This window comes from Cyprinodon tularosa, unplaced genomic scaffold (assembly GCF_016077235.1).
Source record: "Cyprinodon tularosa strain WSP-4 unplaced genomic scaffold, ASM1607723v1 ctg31, whole genome shotgun sequence".
Lineage (NCBI taxonomy): Eukaryota > Metazoa > Chordata > Actinopteri > Cyprinodontiformes > Cyprinodontidae > Cyprinodon > Cyprinodon tularosa.
In genome coordinates, this window is record NW_024039019.1 from 2,953,946 (window position 1) to 2,972,734 (window position 18,789).

The following is an 18,789-nucleotide window of genomic DNA, read 5'->3' on the forward strand; positions in this document are numbered from 1 at the left end:
AGAAGGAATGTGGGTCCAGCTTGGGGAGTTCATTACAGTTATTGCGGGAAACCTACAGTCTTGGCTCTGATCACTGCTCCCACACATCATGGCAGGGGCTGAGCCATTGTGTGTACACTTGGTGCCCCCCCCCCCCCCCCCCCCCCCCCCCCCCCCCCTAGCAAAACACACTCCTGCATTCCTACTCTTGCTGATTCCCATCAGGACTCCGGGTTAACACAAACACAGACGGACCAGGGAATTTTCATTTCTCCAGCTTTCCAATCGCCAGGAATTTGTATAGCATTTTTGTTGTAGCAGCTACTTTATTCTTTTTATTTAGCTTCATCCAGTTGGCTGTAGTGTTTGATAAAGGGTATGACAAGGACTGGCCTTTGCTATCCTTAAAATACTGTCTCTTACATAGGTCTCAGTAATGTAGGTCTGTTTCGGGAATTTAAAAGAAAGGAAAATATTCAACCCCTCTTTAGTGTTATTTTGGTTTTGTTGAATTGTGGGGGTAAGTAGATACTCGGCGGGAGCCAAAGGGACCCATGGAGCGGACTTTATTTGGGCCTTTGTTTGGGACATTGTGGGAGGAGATTTTTTTTTACCTAGATGACCACAGTTAATGACTTTATGGGGAAGTAGCTCCCTGTTTCCTATTTGAAATGTCTAACCTCCAGTCTGCTGTGGAATGCAAATATTTATGGACTACTTGTTAAATACCCACACACAGCCTCTGGCTCCATCTCCATCTTTGCTTCCCTTCTACTGATGGACTAGACTAGAATGAGTTAAGTGACCTTCTAAACTACTTTTCGACTATGATAACAGTTTAGGTATTAGTAGAACTATTCATTATTTACAGTAACTAGAGCCTCCTTCTTTCTTAGATGTCCGCTCCATAAACTGAACCCCAAGTTTTTCTAGAAACATCTGGCTTCTATTAAACGGTTCTCCTCCCTTTGCTGCTGACGCCATCCCCCCCTCATTGCTCTTTCTCCATAGGCTCCTTCCAAGATCTTTGCTCATATCTCTATCCATTCTTGAACACCCCCTCCACCAAACTCTTTCTGATCCCTAACCACTCATTGATTCTCTCCGCCTACCCTAACCGAACCCTCCTTCTCCCTCCGCCCTACTGTCCTCACCTCCTGTGTCCTGCTCCCCTTTTCTCTTTGCTGCAACAGTCTGCATTGCTTCCTTTGCAAGATTTGTATCATCATGCGCTCGGACTGCATGTGGGGGTTACTTTTGTTCCTGGCCCTTAGTTTGGGACAGACAAAGGCTCAGGACACCAATTTCACCAGGTAAAGTAGACTTTGAAAGGAGTTGCATTTATATTTATTTGTAAGACTGCAAGCAATAGAGATTTTCAATGGAACAAATGTAAGAAAATCTTGAACTTTTGGTTTCAATATATATTCCTCTCTGGTTTTCAGATGGGTTATATGATGCTACCAAAGATGAGAATCCTTATGTCTCAAATAAACGTGGCACATGCTGTGGAAAATTTTGCTGTATGCAGCCGCCATTGAACTTTACTGGGGGTCTAGAGTCTGAGTCCTTAAGACAGCCAAGTATGTGATGGCTTCATCTGTAAAGAAATAATCTCTTGGTGTGGTTTTGATTCCTGTAAGTGATGACAGATGAAACAATGGAACATTTTATCCTGCAATATGAAATCCTACCTGCAATTACCTCTGACAGGGTCTGAAATGCAGCTATGTAATTAAAGCATCACTAGATGCTGTCAGTTAGCTGTAAAATCCATTTTAAACTAGATGTCCATTATTCCTGTATTTACTCTTTCTAAAGACTGTTAGATTCCCAATTTTAGTGACTGCCATTATGGGTATTCTTTAATGCCACCATCTTTACCATCTAAAATACACATATACATAAATCTCGCTCTTGCTTTGATTACAGCCCATCATTGCAACCACATTTATTTTCACCAAGAGTAAACAATAAAAGTAATTAATGAAGTAAATGATAAACTTTAATAATGCTTCTGCCCACATAAAGGGAGTATTGGACCATTAAATCATCCCCCTCTCAGCCCAAAGATTTTCAGTGGAGCTTGGGCATCAAACAGCACAATGAAGACCAACACACTAGCAACAAATCAGGGATAAAGATCAAAACAGGGATATGATATAAAACCATCAAAGATAGTTTGCAAAGCATCATGCTTTTAGAAGAAACATAGAAGTTGGTTTGAACTGATTGGAAGGCAAGTGACGCTAAACACAGATAAATGCTGATATAAAAAGACTTAAAACTGTTATTAAGGGTTTTGTCTTTGCAACAAAGACTACTATCACATCAAAGCAGGTTCATGTACTAGATCGGCCTAGTCAAAGTCCAAACCTAAACCTATCTATCCAATCTAAAGGGGCCCAAGCGGCTGTTGGAAAAATGTCTTTGGATGTGCAAAGCTGGTAAAACCTCTTTTGTTATTGTCCCCACAGCTTAACAATAAATGACCTTGTGTTGGAGAGTTTCATATCATCCTTTAAAAAATAAATCAAATATGCTTTTATAGAAAATATATAACAGGTATTGTATAGGGTTGATATCTAATGGATTCCTGAATCACTTTTTCAGTCCTGCAGCCCACCTCTTGTTTTGACAGCCTAACATTTGGGAAACCTTGACCTCCCTCATAGAGCGATCCCAGATCTCTACACTGGCCTCACAGACATGCACAGTGGGCGTTGAGCAGGTTGGGGGTCATCACTACATCCCTTCAGAGGATACATCTGGACACTGCAGATCTACTGACCTTTATCTCCAGAGACCAGATATTTTTGTTTCTAGCAGGTTGATGTCTAAATAAACAGCTTCCCTTTAAAAAGAGTAGTAAATATTATAAAATAAGTAAAATGTGAACATTATTAAAAAGATTTTTAAATTTGTTTTTTTCCAAATGTAATTTCTCTTTAGAAATTTTTGCTACAGATTCAAATTCACTAAAATCTGTTCCACTGGAATGCTGTGAGTAATACCCCCTTGAAGGCTGAAGCCCAAAAGCCAAAATTCAAATCCAGACGTGTTTAGACTTCACTCTTGTCATTCCTCTTTGCCCTTTTTCCTCCCTTTGGTTGTCCCTGACAAGACAAAAGATAAGTAATCTAAACTCTTGGAGAATGATTAGTAACTTGCTTATTTTACTTATACTAAAAAAAAAAATCCCTAAACATCAAGTAAAACATTTTATGTGGAAGCTTAACTATTAGCTTTTGCAAAATATACCAAAAAATGTTATCCTGATGCCAGGATTCATGTCAGAATGTCATAGAGTATGTCTCTGTTTTTAAAGTCGAAAGAGATCAAAATCACAGAAAACAGAAGAAAATAAAGAGCATAGCAAAAATAATGAACTCCACCAAGAAGAACGTGCACTAATTACTTTGTTGTTTTCAGAATAATAAAATGTGTTTATGATTAGAGTTGTAACATTCTCCTTATTAATCAGGTTTGCAGACTAGATCCCATGTTTACCATTTTCTTTTTACTGTAATTTTCACAATAACATATCAACTGACTCTTTTCAGGCCTTTTTTTAATATATACTTCATTGGGTTTTTTTTGTTTGTTTTGTTTGTTTTTTGATTATTTTTATTACGATTCTGAACTTTTTGAAACCATCTTTATTTTCAGTCACAACAACCAGTTTTTAGGGTAGGATTATATCAGCTTTAGAATTTTAGAAACTGATGCTGTTGCCCATTGCATTTTAGCCAGGTATTGGATTACATGGACAAAGTCTATGAAGAATGGTGTTGGTGGTGTTTGAGGTTTTATACAGTAGCCCATAGAAAACCTTGTTTTTGTTTCGAAAACATGTATGTTTTTGAAAGCTGAAACGTGAGTTCACCGCCTCTTTTCCATTCCAAACAATCCAGTGGATTGTTTGGAATGATTATGACCTGGATGACTGAGAATCTTCACCAGTTTTTGCTGCAGAATTTTTCTTTGACGTTGGTCTGGACTTTGACTGGGCCATCATATAAAATGATTCACCTTTGGTCTCAACCATTCCACTGTAGCTCTGTCTGCAGGTTTGAAGTCGTTTTCCAGCTGGAATTTGAACATTTGCTCCAAATATGGTGCAGCTGCTTACAGGTTTTCATCTTTCGATTAGCAATGATCTTCCTTCCCCTGGTAAATAAAACCAACATGATAGCATTATACTCACAACTAAGCTTCTCCACCACTACCTGTGCCCTATCTGATGACCTCAGTTATCATGATGGTGTTGTTTTTTTATTGTACGGTCTCTAATTTAAACTCTAGGCAATTTGATGCACTGGATTTTACACATTATGAAAGTAAGAGGGGCTAAAACTATTTCCCCACCACACTTGTCGGATTTTGCTTCTTTTCTTCATTAAACATGTTTCTGACCTCTATCCTATAGGCCTGTGTTCTACTGTGGAGGAGACCTGGTTGCTGAATCAGGTTTTGTTGGCAGCGAGGGGTTCCCCGAATTCTACAAACCGAACACCAAATGCACCTGGCGTATATCTGTGAGTGATAATCCAAATAGTTATTAGTTACTAAGTCCGCTAACTCACAACGTTTCCTCTGGTTTCCAGGTTCCAGAGGGTAACGTTGTCACACTCTCCTTCCGCATCTTTGACCTGGAGGCTGAGTCACAGTGTCGCTACGACTATCTTGATATTTACAATGGACAATCCAACTTGGTACAAAAACTGGGTCGTTTCTGCGGAACTTTCCGACCCGGCACTCAGATATCAACCACAAACACCATGACGCTGGAGATGGTGACAGATGGAGAGACCCAGAGCAGAGGGTTTCTGGCCTATTTCAGCGGAACAAAGCCTTATGGAAATGGTATGTGGTTACACTTCAGGAGAGTTAAGGAGTGATATTTTTCTACTCAGGTTTGAGTTCGAAAATCTTCATGATGGATATTGCCTTTAAAGAAAATAAAGTAAGGATGGAAAAATAACAAAAAGCATGCTAAGATAAACTTGACATAAACTGGAGAAGGAGAACACAATACGTCAGGGATATGTTTGTCAGGCAGAAAAAAAGATTAAAGTAAATTTAAATATGATCTATAGCTTCAACAGTTAGCTGGGTTATGAAGGTTATATGGCGCAAGAGGAGTTTTTCTTTCTCGTCAAACAGAGGTAGACGTTTTAGCTTGTCAGAAACTACACATCCAAGTAGTCTGATTACATTATTAGCACCAAATGGCATTAAAGGTGTAGTTTTCTTTCACTATTTTGATTGTTGGGATCCTTAAAAATTCACATCATGTTTTGTGTTTTCTCTGATGTAGTGTTTTGCGGCGTTCATGTCCTCTCGGATAAGGACTAGGAGGTGTGTGTTAAATTATTGTCTTTTTTAAATTCAAGGATCACCTGACCATCTGGGGATTTATCTTTAATGGTTTGCGCACAGAATATGAGTGCCCCCTGGTGGTTACACAGTTTTTCCCTTAAAAGGTGGAACTAATGTCAGTTTAGGTCACTTTAGGCATTCTCCTTTTTCAGGAAGGGGAAGAAAGATAGCTGCAAAGTTAATTAGTGCTTCCTTAAATTTTTTAGCATTATAAAAGTGGTTTAAATGTGTCGGATAAATCCATCAATCCATTTTCTATCCCTGCTATATATGCAATTACAGGATGGCTGGCGCCTATATCTAGCAGACAAAGGATAACAAGCAGGGAACCTAAAATAATTGTTTAGTTGCAGATCTCGTTCTCTAATCTACTGTGTTAGATGCATTTTAAAAAAGGTAACGATCTTCCAATTCCCCAAAAGCAAAGGGCAGATAAAGAGATAAAGATCATCTCCTGTCTAATAAAGAGCAGGGAATTAATTGGTGAAAATGAAATGCACATGACTCTAATTCTGCAGTATCTTTTAAGTTTATGAAATGTTATGCAAACATGCCTTCCTGTCGTATCATTGTTTTTTTCTGTGACAAATCTGCACACAATAATTACAAGAGAATCAAAAGTTTAGGGAGCTTTGGCTTCACAAGGATTTAAAAATTTATAATAGAGGAAAGTAAGAAGTAATGACACTAATTACAATTCATAAAAAAAGTTTACTCTGAAAAACCAAGATAATTACGTAAAATTAAAGTCAGGTTAAAAGGTAAAGGCTTAGGTATCCTGTAAGAACGCCCTTTCTTTCTAACAATAATCAGCTTCTCCTATCATAGACTCACAGACACTGTAGGCTTTATAACACTACTTTTAAGAAGTATAAAAAATTTTCTTTAGCTTCACGTTGTCATATTAAGGTTTCGGAGAACTTTATATGGAGAACACATAAAAAATATCAAATATAGACGCAGGGGAAAACAAAAATAAAGGGAGAATATGACCCTGAAATCAGAAAAAAAATAATAGAATGAATTTAACAACAGTCAGTTTAAGTACAATAAAATTACACACTTTTTGATTTTGTTATATGTTTATTTTCTTTAGAAGAAAACATCTCTTAACTTAAACTGAAAATAATTGGAACTTTTCCTTCCTTCCTTCCTTCCTTCCTTCCTTCCTTCCTTCCTTCCTTCCTTCCTTCCTTCCTTCCTTCCTTCCTTCCTTCCTTCCTTCCTTCCTTCCTTCCTTCCTTCCTTCCTTCCTTCCTTCCTATAATCCATCCATCCATCCATCCATCCAGTTATATTCTGGCGAGGTTATCAGTTACTGGAACTTTTTAAAATTTCAAATCCAAGAATGAGTTTACAATAAAAAAACAAAACAAAGCTTTGTTTTAGAATAAGACAATGCAGCCTAAAATTAACTTTTTAATCTTTTTAATTCTGGTTTTCCTTAGATAGAAAACTTTATGTGGACTCTAAGATGTGGTTGAATTGTCTCTGTAAAATGCCTTGAGATGACGTATGTTGTGAATAGGTGCTATATAAATAAACTGATTTGAATTGAACTTTAAGATGCATAAACAACTGACTTTAAAGTTTGGTCAACTAAAGCACCATTAAATAAAAGACAGCACAGTAATTCCTAAAAAAAGAATCATCTTTTAACCTTCACAGTCTGGTTTGAGCAGAAGACCAGCGATCAAATGGTTATCTAAGTCCCCTTTTTGTTTAGCAAGTGTAATTTTAATCAACACATTTTATACAGTCAGCCTGGTTCCACGCCTAAATTTTAACACATCACTGAGCAAATTTTGCTGTTTCTCATCATCAGTGCACTATTCATTGTTTTCAGATGAACAATTCTGTGGGGGAAAGATGACAAAATCCCAGGGAGAGATCAAGACGCCTAACTGGCCTGACAAGAAGTACCCACCAGGAACCAGCTGCTCCTGGCTCATCACTGTGGAACCTAACAGGGTTTGAGTTTCTGCTTCACACTGACTAATCTTTAAAATCCAAAGCTTTTATGTGGACCTGAGCAAAATTAAGAAATCTTCTATTATATTTGAGAATTTCCCATCTTAACAGATGGAATGCTGTTGAGATGGATAGCATTTAAATCCCAGATTAAAAAGCGTTGAATACAGCATACATGTTTTTTGAAAAAAAAGTTAGTTCTTTGGCAGGGGCACCTAAGCATGGGGTCAGTTCTTAATGTAAAAAAATTGACTGAATTTATTTTATGCTTTTCTTGTCGTATTGATAATCAATGTGCTCACTTCACAGATTCTGAGATTTCCTCTTGCTAGAAGATAACTCCTCCATTCAGCCATGTTGAAAGCTTGTTTATGTTGTTTGTGGTTACCAGGTGATCCAGGTGAAGTTTGACAAATTTGTCCTGGAGGCTGACACCTATTGTCGCTTTGACTATGTTGCCTTCTTTAACGGAGGAGAGAGAGATGATTCTCGCCTAATTGGAAAATACTGCGGTGATCAGACCCCTCAGTAAGAAAGCATAATTTAAAGTCTGCTCTAAGTGTTATTAAAGTTTATTCTTAATCTTTGCTCTTCTTCCTGTTCAGGCCCATTATCACCAGTGGCAACGAACTGCTGGTTCAGTTTGTGTCTGACCTCAGTGTCACATCTGATGGATTCTTTGGCTACTATAGCAGCATCCCCCGTGGTTCTCAACCCATGACTGTCGACTCAGGACCCAGTACAGGAGCCTCGGCGGGGCGAGTCAGACCTGCTGAAAAAGAAAAACCCGCTACAACCACGACGCAGCCACCCGCCCCAACCACCACAACAACTCCTCCAACAAAAAAACCTACACGAAATCGAAATAATAAGAACGGAGGTGGGAGAAGACTTGAGTTGACATTTTAGAAGATTCCAATTTTAGATCCAATTCACTCGTTACGTGTTCTTCACATTTCTAGGTCGTCCAAACCCACTTTGTGCCAGAGCCTGTAAAAGAGATGGAACCATTAAGACCAGTTTCTGCTCTAGTGAATTTGGTATGTATGTCTTCTAACCACTACCCTTTACAGTTTTTGGCATTTCTGGTGAAGATGTATGTATGACCTTTTAACAAAAGATTTCAAAAAACAATGAATGCATTTATCATAATAGTGGACCTCTTCAGGAACTTTACATTTCTTAACCATGACTTTTTGATTCTCACCTGTCTCATATATAAAATCTTTGAAGCACACTAGTACAAAACTTCAGCAAAGACTAGCAGCTTGCAGTCGCCAAGTTTGCATAACAACAATTAGACTCTTTATAAATGTCATCTGATTGTTTAGATTTCTGCTAAATGCTACCAATACTTTAACTTTAATTCTGTGGTTTGATTAAATCACACATAGATTGAGCTTTTCAACAACCAGTAGCTGGTGTAGTTTTCTGTCAAAGGGAAATGGACACAAACCATTTTGCCCAGTGTAAATCTTGTAAGGAAAAATAGCATGTCGGTGTATCATTTAAGTTTCTCTGAGCAGTTGAAATTTACAAAGCCATTACGATGGATTTTATCTGCATAAGGAAAAACTTATTTCTGATTTCACCTCTTTAGATTAATTCAATCTAAATTTGCTTCGGGGCAACACTTGGTGGGGGGCTAATATGATATTTCTGTCACTCAGATATCTAGAATTGCAACTTTGACAATCATAATTTTATTATGATGTGATGTGAAAGACCCTTCACATGTTAAACCTGTAAAATCATTGGAGATCCCTTAAAAATGTTGTTGATTGAAAAATCTATTTCAAAATGGCTTCCTACTAGCAGATTGTATAGATTTTAAACTTACTGTATGTTCTTTATGTACTGTAGTTGTTACTAGTAAAAATATGTATCTTTTTTAGATACCTAGAACTTAATTACAGATAATTATCAAAATGGGTTGCTTTAAGAGGAATATTGTCCTCATAAAAAAGAGACAGTTAAGTTAATAAATCTTAAGTTCCATTCTTGCTCTCAGGAGGAAGGGCTTTAACATGTTTAGAAGCACGTTTATATTTCCCCAACATTTGAAAGAACTTTCAAAAGTTGGGGAAAAATAATTTGAAAGTTATCATCATAACAGTATTTGTGTGAACCTAAAGTATTGAGGGCCCCAATAATTGTCCAACCGTAGATGTCTGTTTTTGAAAGTGGAAAAAACAGAAAACAATTAAGGTTTCATTTATTTATATATAAATCTTCAATATGAGGTCCTACTACTTTAAGGATAAACTCCAGGTGTTTTATTTGCATTCTCTCCAATTAGTGTAAAGAGCACAGTAGTTTGAACTGAGATGGTGTCTTTAATTGAGCACTTCTTTGTTTTTCAGTGATAACTGGGAAGGTTAACTCTGTGTCTCCTGGACCACGAGGCACGGTTTCAATTAACGTCTCCCTAATTAAGACCTACAAATCAGGACGCCTGACCATCACACAGGTTGGAGAGACCATGGCAGTGAAGCTTGTGTCACAGTGCAAGAGGTGTCCTTTGATCAGTCGAGGTAATACCTGGTTGAATTGATAAAAACAAATATCCAAATAATATCTGCATTAAATTAAGAGAACATGTATCCATTCCCTTCCCTCTTATGTTAGGTGGCAACTACATCATAATGGGTCAGGTGGATGAAGCTGGACGTGGCACTTTGGTACCTGGTGCATTCACTGCTCAATACAAAGCTGCGCACCACAGACTGTTGGTGAACATCAGCAAACAACCATGTTAAAACCCGTACTGCTGTCCTGGTCTGGAAATTAAATCTACAATCTCAATAAAATAAGAACTCTTCAAAGTGCACTATAGATATATATACAAAGACACAATTATTTTATATACATCTTTGAACAAACATTATTTTATCAATCAACAACTGGAGTTTTCATTTGTTGTGTATATATATGAATAAAGGTTTTATACAACTTTTCAAACATCTGAGTACTAAAGTAATTTCTTGTTAAGGTCTTTACTTTGTCTCCACGGTGTGGACATAAAAGGAAATGCACCTATTTTGTCCTAATTAATGGCTAAAACGTTAAGTATAATTGTGCAAAAAATGATGAGAAGCAAAACTGTTAAAATAATAGGCCTCGTGGAACTCATAACCTCATATATAAATCCTATTAATGCTGTGAAATTAGCTTTGACCATGCATGAAAAGAGACATACATTAGATTAAAGAGGATAAAGCAAATTTGCTAGATGATAAACTGCTAGATGTAATACAGATGAATAGAATAAAACTCTGTCTATAGAGATTTTTCCACAGCCTATATGCTCCCATATAACTCAGTAATATGCTTTCATGGACTTAAAAAATAAGAAAGTGGATTGATTCCAAAAATCCTGTTTTACTGCTCTGGTTAAGTGTTTGAAATTCAACAGTTTCCTCCTTTAGAAAACAAACATCTCAATAGTGCATTAGAAGATCAGTGGCTTTATGTTGATAAACCCCATTCTGTGGAGGTAACCAATGTCTTCTAAAAGGATAAAGTTCAATTCCTAGGAGGGGAAATGTGGGATTCTGTTGCAGAATCTCGAATTCACCATCTTTCTGCATTAAGAAAAAAAAAAAAAACTACCTCAAAAGATTAGAAGCTTTTCAGGTGAGGTACATGCTACTTCAGATTATCACATTGCCTCAACTACGGTAACAGTTATTTGACCTTAGCAGACATGTAATGGAAAGCTTTTGAAAGGGCACAACCTACAGTATGTACTAAATTCTGCTACTAAACCGCAAATGTATTTTTCTCAACAAGCACGGTTCTACATTTTGGTAAATAAGCAGGCTTTTCAGTGCTATCAGATTTATTGCTAAGTATGTCGAATGAAAACATTAAGAAAGAAACGACACAAAAATTTCAAGCAAATTTCAGGTTAAGAAGTTGAGCAAAAAAAAAAAATTACCATAATTTTTACATTTTACCGATCAGATTCTTTTTACTAAACTGCATGGTATATAAATGTAAACATATTATGTTTATGGCTAGTCAGGGTAAATACAATATGTTAATAAATGTATTGTAGCTGTCATTCTGTTCAATCCGTGCCTCTGCTCAAAATAACTTAAACAGATCACAGAACTGTATCAGAGCCCCAGGATATCTAAAGAACTACTTTGGAAAAGAGGTGCTTTTTTCTAACTAAAGATTCAATCTTTAAGTGTAGTTTTGATTACTTTTGTCTACAGTATATAGCTTTTTGAAGGAATTTCATGTATTTTCTTTTACTTACCTCTGTTTTAAATTTTTGGCAAAGATACTCAGCTACTCAGGTTTGTCGTCCAGTTATACATCCATTTAATAAAACCGCATTCAGTATATTTTCTGGCATTGTATATTTTCTTGTAATATGTATATATATATATATATATATATATATATATATATATATATATATATATATATATATATATATATATATATATATAATTTAAATTTAAATTTTTTTCAGATTATTAACATTTAAATACATTTTTTGTCACCCCACACCACATATGTGCCTCTGCAAGTCCCTCCTGGTCTTTAGCAGATCATGTAGTCTAATACCTTTTCTCTGGATTTGAAAACAGTATCTTTTTTTCTAAGAATCATTTCCTTGTGGTTAGTAATAAAAATTATTTTATTTCTGTGTGGGATAAAAAAAATAATAAAAAAAAACAAACAAAAAAACAATGCCTGGCAAAAGTATCCACATCCTTTCATCTTTGGTATATACATCTTTTTGTTTTACTTTTTCCCATGTTGCAACCACAAAAGTCAATGCTGTAATATGTTGTGCCAGGCATACATAAAGAAATAATAGCTCCTGTCAATGTTATTATTAGTAGTATAATTACTATTTCTTTACACATAAACCACATGAAAAATGACAAAATAATGGTTATAGATACAATGAAAGTATAAATCAAGGTAAAACCTTGGAGGGCTATGGTAACTCTGGTATAAATCCACTATACGGGTGGGGAAATGTTACTACAGAAAGCAAATATATAAAAAAGGATGGTCAGGTAGGATGAGAAGAAAAAAAAACGGAGCCTCCTGGCCAATGTACAAAACCAAACGTTTAGTAGGATAAACTAGAATTGCACATCCCCTGGTACACACCATATCCAATGTAAAAATATGGCAGTGGCAACAGCATATAGCTATAGGAGGACTTTCTTCTGTAACAGTATTACCTAGAAAAGATAAATACGAGTGTTAGTAAATTTTAAACTAATAAACAGAAATTTGTGGTTGTGCCTTGAGCAAATACCAAAATGAAATAAAAAAATAAGTAGTAAATAAAATATTTCTATAGTTCCTAATCTGTAGGTAGAATATGAATATGAATTTTGTTACTGATATTTAACACTCCAAAAGTCAATTTTTTGTGCTTCTTTCCTTTATGTTCATTAATTGTAGTTACTTTTAATGCAGTTGGATGAGAACAGTTTACAAATAACTATTCAATTTTTTTGTGTTATTCTTACTCTTTTCTTAACCTACAGTAAATACTTTAAACTGTTAATTGGTTTGATGTCCTGTCAAACCTATAACCTAACCCTGTTGGGTTAAAATAAACACAGGACGGGACTGATCTATGGTTAGCAAATAATCCAAATTATGTTTTGATCAAGCAGTTTTGTGAAATCAGTAAAAAGCATGCTGTATTTTATCTGTAAGATTTTGCTTGAATTCAAGCTCGTCAACTCGTAAACTGTTTGCATTAACGTAATGCCTAGACATTGTATAAAACTCAGTGCAGATAAATGTTGATTTTATTGTAAAACAGTAGTAAAATTCTTTCCATAAACAGTCTACCAAAGCAACGCTGCAAATACAAAAAAAAAAAAAACCTCTCACTCAACAATAACAAAGTATCAATATAAAAGATGAGATATTTGGGGTTTTCAATTACGCTTTCTCTCAGAATAACATCACTGATCTTTCTGCATCCCCTAAACCCAAACGCTGCCCTTCCTATCACTTTCTTTCCCTTCATTTTGGCCACAGCAGCTTCCAGCACTGGGCCCCCGCTGGCGTGAGGTGGGCAGGTTCTTGTAGACGGCTCGGCTGTAGGGGATGAAGCACATGCCGAGCTGAAGGTGCCGAGCCAGGCGGCAGTAGGCGGCAAGCGCCAGCACCAGCAGAGGTGTCAACAGCAGAAAGCCAACAACCAGCAGAGCCACACAGCTGGTGTCGTCCAGCAGGTCTGAGCAGTACAAAGATGTTCCATGGGGCTGCACCTGGAGACGAGATATGATATGTAGGTAAAGGTGTAGGAGCAACAAATGCATCCCTCACTCTGTCAACACACTATGCAAGCGAATCCACTGGAATTCTCGCTTTGGCTTTAGCTTATTTTATTTAGCTGACAATCCGCTGTGCAAAGAAACATGAGCTGCATGTTAGAGCCCCAAAACAGCTGAAGTTAAGCTCCAGAAGGTTCTGGTGTGATTTGAGAAAACAGTGTCAAATCCCTGCAAAAACACCCCCCGATACTTTCTATCTGCTTTGCATCTGGCAACATCATTTTAAGACAATTCTGACGTGTTATTGCACATTTATACTTTAAAGTCTTACTGTGGAATGGCAGAGAAAGCCAAATATGATCATGGCCAGAGCAGGAGTTAGGATGACGCCAAAGATGACACTGGCCAGTGTGCCGTTGATGAGAGCGATGATGAGATTCTGTACAGTCACCAGCACAGAGCAGGCCCAGCAGTCTAGAGAACCCCTAAGCTCCAGGGGGCCGTCTGCAGCTTCACTGCCACCCAGAGAGTAAGGAGGCGGCACCACGACCCCTGACCCCGCTCTGGAAAAGGAGCGAGCTTCAGAATGGCCGTGATCAGACACCGTCTTCTCCAGCGTCCCATTCCGTGACAGACTCATTGTCTTGGATGCGTATCCTGCAGGAAAAACTAACAGCGTCACTCCAGTTCAGTTGAAATAACTGTAACATGAAGTGTGTATTATTTTTTTTATTTTTGCTTTTTGAAACAAGTTTTTTTAGATTACACTATCTTGCAAAAGTATACATTTTCATCCCCTCTGTATTTCATAAAACGATAAAAAAAAACAAAAAACATCCTCACTGCTTGATGCTTAAACCACAGTTTCATTTGGAGATGCTGCTTTTAGGTTGATATGTAGGGTTAGCTTTATACAACACACAGCATTTTGTAGGTAAGCCAAAAAGTTTAGTACAAATTTCAACTGAAGAGAGCATCTTCTTCCAGATAAGTGTCAGGGTTCTGCCCCCTGTTCAGTTTTATTTTTAGTTTCTTTTTAATTATGTTTTTTTCTAGTTATTTTCTGGCAGTGTTGTATTATTGTGTTACTCTCTGTTGCCCCGTTTTGCCTGCTTCCTTTCCCCTCGGCTCCCTTCTACTGTAGTTAGTTCTATTCACACTTGCTCCATATCAGCTCATTAGGCCATTCTTTGTTCTGTTCCCTATATATACACCACCTGTGCAGTTTCTCATTGAAGGTTTCTTGTTGTTTTCTTGTTTGCTGATTTTTTGGTTTTAAGTATTTTTTTGTTTTTTGTTTTTGGACTTTGCTTCAGTTACCTGTGGGATTCTTAAATAAATCAGCAAACTCATCTCTTCATCTCTGCATTTGGGCACTCAAAAACCTCCACCAATCCCTGACAATAAGTGGGTCTCATGTCCAGTTATAGTGGACTACTGTCCTACAGCAAAGTCAGACTTTAATAGGATGCTGAGAGGATAATTCAGCAATTTGATCCAGATGCATTTGATCAGGGATGCAGCTGAAGTTGCAGCATGAATACTTGGCCATTAGGGGCCTGCAAGGTTTCCTCCCGTGTTTACCCAATACATCTCAATAAACAATCTTTTCCATTTTCTTTTGATCAAAAAGACTTCTCTGCCCTGTAATGTTGCAGTTTCCTACAACCACGGATTACAGAGAGCCCTGATGAAAGGCTGAGCCATTAAGTTATAGTTTCTTAAATAGTGTGATGAAATGTGTGGAAAGTCAACACCGATTAATGCACGGCGCTTCGTGTGGAGGAAATAGGCTTCATTGACTCCACCCTCCCCAAACTTCAGGATAACCACCACCCAGAACAATGAGCCACAAGCAACAATAACAGAACATACCGCTAATAATAAGAAATGTGATAATGTTCTATTTTTATGTATATCTGTGTTCAGATACTGTTTCCACCCATTTTCTGTCTCACAAAAATAGATATAAAAGAAAAAAGGAATAATTTAATCTGATTGATAAGGCATTTAAGACTTGTATTTAAATGAATACTTTTGATTTCTTCCTGTAATTTAGATGTAAATCAATTATCCTTATTATTATAAATACTATCTTTATTTTTCTTTCATTAACTTTACTGTATTGCTTTTAGATATTGCTGCCCATCTTCAAAGTTTACCTCAGACTACTAAAATGAATAAATATACTTTTGCTGATGCGTTGTTGTGATTATTAGTTAAATCTGCTTTATCTCCAGAGAAATCTCATAATGAACAAATGATCACATTCTTTCTGTACTTACCGTATGGCAACCCAGACACCCCAAGCTCCTGCAGTTGGACGCGACAGCAGACGTGGAGAATTTCAAGAATTTCCTCCTGATTTATACCCTCTCTCTGCAGATCTTGAATCTGTTCACTTCCACTCCTCTTTTAAGTCCTTAACCTGTTTCTTTCTTGTTCTACCTAAACTAATGTTAGCCTATAGTTAAAAAAAGAAAACATTCAAATCTACCTCAGACCAGTTACAGGACTAAGAAGAAAGCTCTGAATAGTGGGAGCAAAGTGTGCTTTCCCATCAGCTTCTGCGCTTCCTTCCCTGACATGCTGTTTCCTCACTGACTCTGGTTGAACATACGATATGAGTCGTGGAGTCTGTATCCTGTGTTGCCTTAAATGCGAATGCAGTGTGAGAGCAGGCTGGGCTGTGTTAAAAGCAGCATTGGGAGCTTAGGTGGGGTGGGGGTAGGGGGTCTGTGATAACCCCTGGAACCAGGGAGGGAGTAAAGTGTTTATTTGGATAGATTAGAGAAGTCAGAGTAAGCTGCCCAACACATGAAACTTTACACTCTCCCTGAGCACTTTCTCCTTCCCTCTGTCAGTTACTGATAAGGCTGCTGTGGGAACAATTTGGGAGAGTTCTTATTTTACTTTTCATGCAAAAGCTGAAGCTTTTTCTTAGTTAATTTGCAGTGGAAGATTCAGGCATGATCAAAGGCTTTACAATGACATTGCACTCTGCAAAGAGAAAGGTAGAGGCCATGCCACACTGGCTTAAGATGCAGGCACAACAGAATTTTTGGCCCCTGACATTATGATGAAAAACAGATCTCTGCTTTCAGCAAATATAAGGAAATGAGGATGGGGGAGTGCTCAAGCTAATTTAGAGGGGGGTTATGTGCCGTCATGGGACTGATAAGAAATCAGAGGGGCTAAGTTCAAAGCATAAATCTGTAATTCAGCTTTTTTTCTTTCCAGTTTAGAGATCTTAGTTTATTTATTTATCACAGAGACCGTTATGTAAAGACCCTGGAGAGAATAAGAATACACACTTTAATAGTAAAGGGAGAGATGATCAAAAGAAACCATGACATGAAGGCTCCAGGGTTGGGATGTGGAAGCAGCGTTCATTGCCTGTCAACAATGCCACAGTGTGTGCTGTTTGTATGAGGATGTCAGTCTCTGAGTGAGCTGGTAAAGGAAGAGAGGTCTTCCTGTCCTTGGAATCAGGATATCCGCAGCTTTTTCCTCACTTTATGTCCACTTTGTGATGTGGATGGGTCTACAGGTTTGGGAGACTCATGTCCTTTGACGTGGAATTGTGAGAAAGGAAGAAGTCAGGATGTCATTCCCAGTGGAGCTATCAAGTTTCAGCATTTTGAACTGGTATAGAAGCAGTTACATCTATTTTACCATCATAGGGTTTTGTGGAACACTGTGTCAGTGATTTGTATTTTTGAAGTTTTGATTTGAACTTAGATAATATTTCTTAACTGAATGGATATAGTTTAGCCGGAAGCTATCTTTGTAAAATATGTTGGAGGGCAAGATGAATGGAAAATCTCCAACTGTGTAAGTCTCTCCAGCAGAGCCATCTAGTGGCCTTCAGGTGTAGTTTGATACGAGTACAGCAGGCTAATGGAAATCATTTCTATGGGACAATTCATGTTATTAATATCCATCTAACAAACAGCACAGGGATACTGGCTTCTTAACATATTCCCAAGCTTCTAAACTCTTAAAAAGCTTGCAGACCAAGCCACTTTTGTTTTGGTCAAAAACTCCTGAGCAAAAATGAATAAATTATTAAAATAAAAGCATGATGCAAATAAAAAGCAAATAGTTTTCAAAATGATGACATTAGTAACAGATGTTCTGACATGTATCTATAGAGGGTAACATTTAATATATGAAGGCAAAGTTTATTGAATAACTTTAACGTATAGTGGAGAATTTTAGCATTCTTTTTTAAAAGACCCGCCCGCTCCACTTAAAAAAAAAAATGCACATGCACAACCTTGCACCCGCTCCACAGAGGGAATGTCTAATATATGCACACAAGATCATGCACGACCCCATTTCTCCTCATGCATGCTCAGTTTTGAAGTTGCTGTTTGTATCCCTCATACAAGCTTAGTTTCCAAAGGATTTTTTTCTATTATGTCAGACTCACCATTGGTAAGTGAAAATGGGGACGAGCACATCACCATAATGATAGACAATTAGGAGGACCACTTATCTAGATGATCCACCCGGAAAAAGAATATCCTCCACTCAGTGGCGGCCGGCCCATAGGGGGCGCTGGGGCACCGCCCTCCCTGATAAGAAGAGAGAAACGTAAAATATATTTTTAGAAATTAACTCATAAATGTCAGTTTTACTCTCTAGAGTGTGTACCTATAAGCAAAACAAATTATATAAACTACATTTCCCTATCTACTGTCATTAATTTGTGGATTTCCACAGACAGACTCCTACCGTCTCTGTTCTGGGGGCTGTGATCAGACAGACCCACATTTGCAGAGAATCTGTGAATCATGTACTATTGCTAGGTGAATTTAATGGCCAATCAGCGTCTCGGAACTTTATGGTCTTGGGGCTCTGAAAATACCGCACTTTAACAGGCTTCTGAACCCAAGCGCAGGTGCAGACAATAGGGGGTTTTCAGTGACGTCACTGGCCAGCTGCCGGTCCGCCATCTTGGGTGGCATATTATCGTATATCAAATATATCATGTCGCGAATGGATAAGTACGCCAGCACGCTAGAGCCACCAGATCATGAAACATATCTGAGGAAATGTTCCGTGATCGACCATATGGACCCCTATGCCTTCCACGGTGCCTTGTTTAGCACTAATCCAGATGATTGGCCAAATGTAGAGCACGGTGACATAGTTCATTACCCGGTGTTCAGTGAAAACCCTC

General features: G+C 37.6%; 2 protein-coding genes across 3 annotated transcripts; one reads left to right on the top strand and one right to left on the bottom strand.

Annotated features, from left to right (window-relative positions):
- Positions 1–1,034: 1,034 nt before the first annotated feature.
- On the top strand, positions 1,035–10,160 carry pcolcea (procollagen C-endopeptidase enhancer a). Its single transcript, XM_038292243.1, has 9 exons — positions 1,035–1,292; positions 4,409–4,517; positions 4,587–4,845; positions 7,208–7,332; positions 7,724–7,860; positions 7,938–8,212; positions 8,295–8,372; positions 9,696–9,866; positions 9,961–10,160. Exons 1-9 carry the CDS (start codon positions 1,207–1,209, stop codon positions 10,089–10,091), a joined length of 1,371 nt encoding a protein of 456 aa, XP_038148171.1. The 5' UTR covers positions 1,035–1,206; the 3' UTR covers positions 10,092–10,160.
- A 3,038-nt stretch (positions 10,161–13,198) lies between these two features.
- tmem88a (transmembrane protein 88 a) lies at positions 13,199–16,274 on the bottom strand. 2 transcript variants are annotated; one of them, XM_038292245.1, is made up of 3 exons: positions 15,887–16,274; positions 13,933–14,270; positions 13,199–13,595 (listed from the first exon to the last, which is right to left on the bottom strand). In XM_038292245.1, the coding sequence occupies exons 2-3, from the start codon at positions 14,239–14,241 to the stop codon at positions 13,308–13,310; spliced, it is 597 nt and encodes a 198-aa protein (XP_038148173.1). In that variant the 5' UTR covers positions 14,242–14,270; positions 15,887–16,274; the 3' UTR covers positions 13,199–13,307. The 2 variants fall into 2 exon arrangements, with proteins under 2 accessions (XP_038148173.1, XP_038148172.1); XM_038292244.1 differs by having other exon boundaries at positions 13,933–14,258; positions 15,887–16,273.
- Positions 16,275–18,789: the final 2,515 nt, after the last annotated feature.

Excerpts from the sequence above, each read along its gene's own strand:
- pcolcea (XM_038292243.1), top strand. The coding sequence starts at position 1,207 with ATGCGCTCGGACTGCATGTGGGGGTTACTTTTGTTCCTGGCCCTTAGT. Across the intron at positions 4,846-7,207 it reads AACAAAGCCTTATGGAAATG|ATGAACAATTCTGTGGGGGA; the intron begins GTATGTGGTTAC and ends CATTGTTTTCAG. Across the intron at positions 7,861-7,937 it reads TGCGGTGATCAGACCCCTCA|GCCCATTATCACCAGTGGCA; the intron begins GTAAGAAAGCAT and ends CTTCCTGTTCAG.
- tmem88a (XM_038292245.1), bottom strand. The coding sequence starts at position 14,241 with ATGAGTCTGTCACGGAATGGGACGCTGGAGAAGACGGTGTCTGATCAC. Across the intron at positions 13,596-13,932 it reads GCTTTCTCTGCCATTCCACA|GTGCAGCCCCATGGAACATC; the intron begins GTAAGACTTTAA and ends TCTCGTCTCCAG.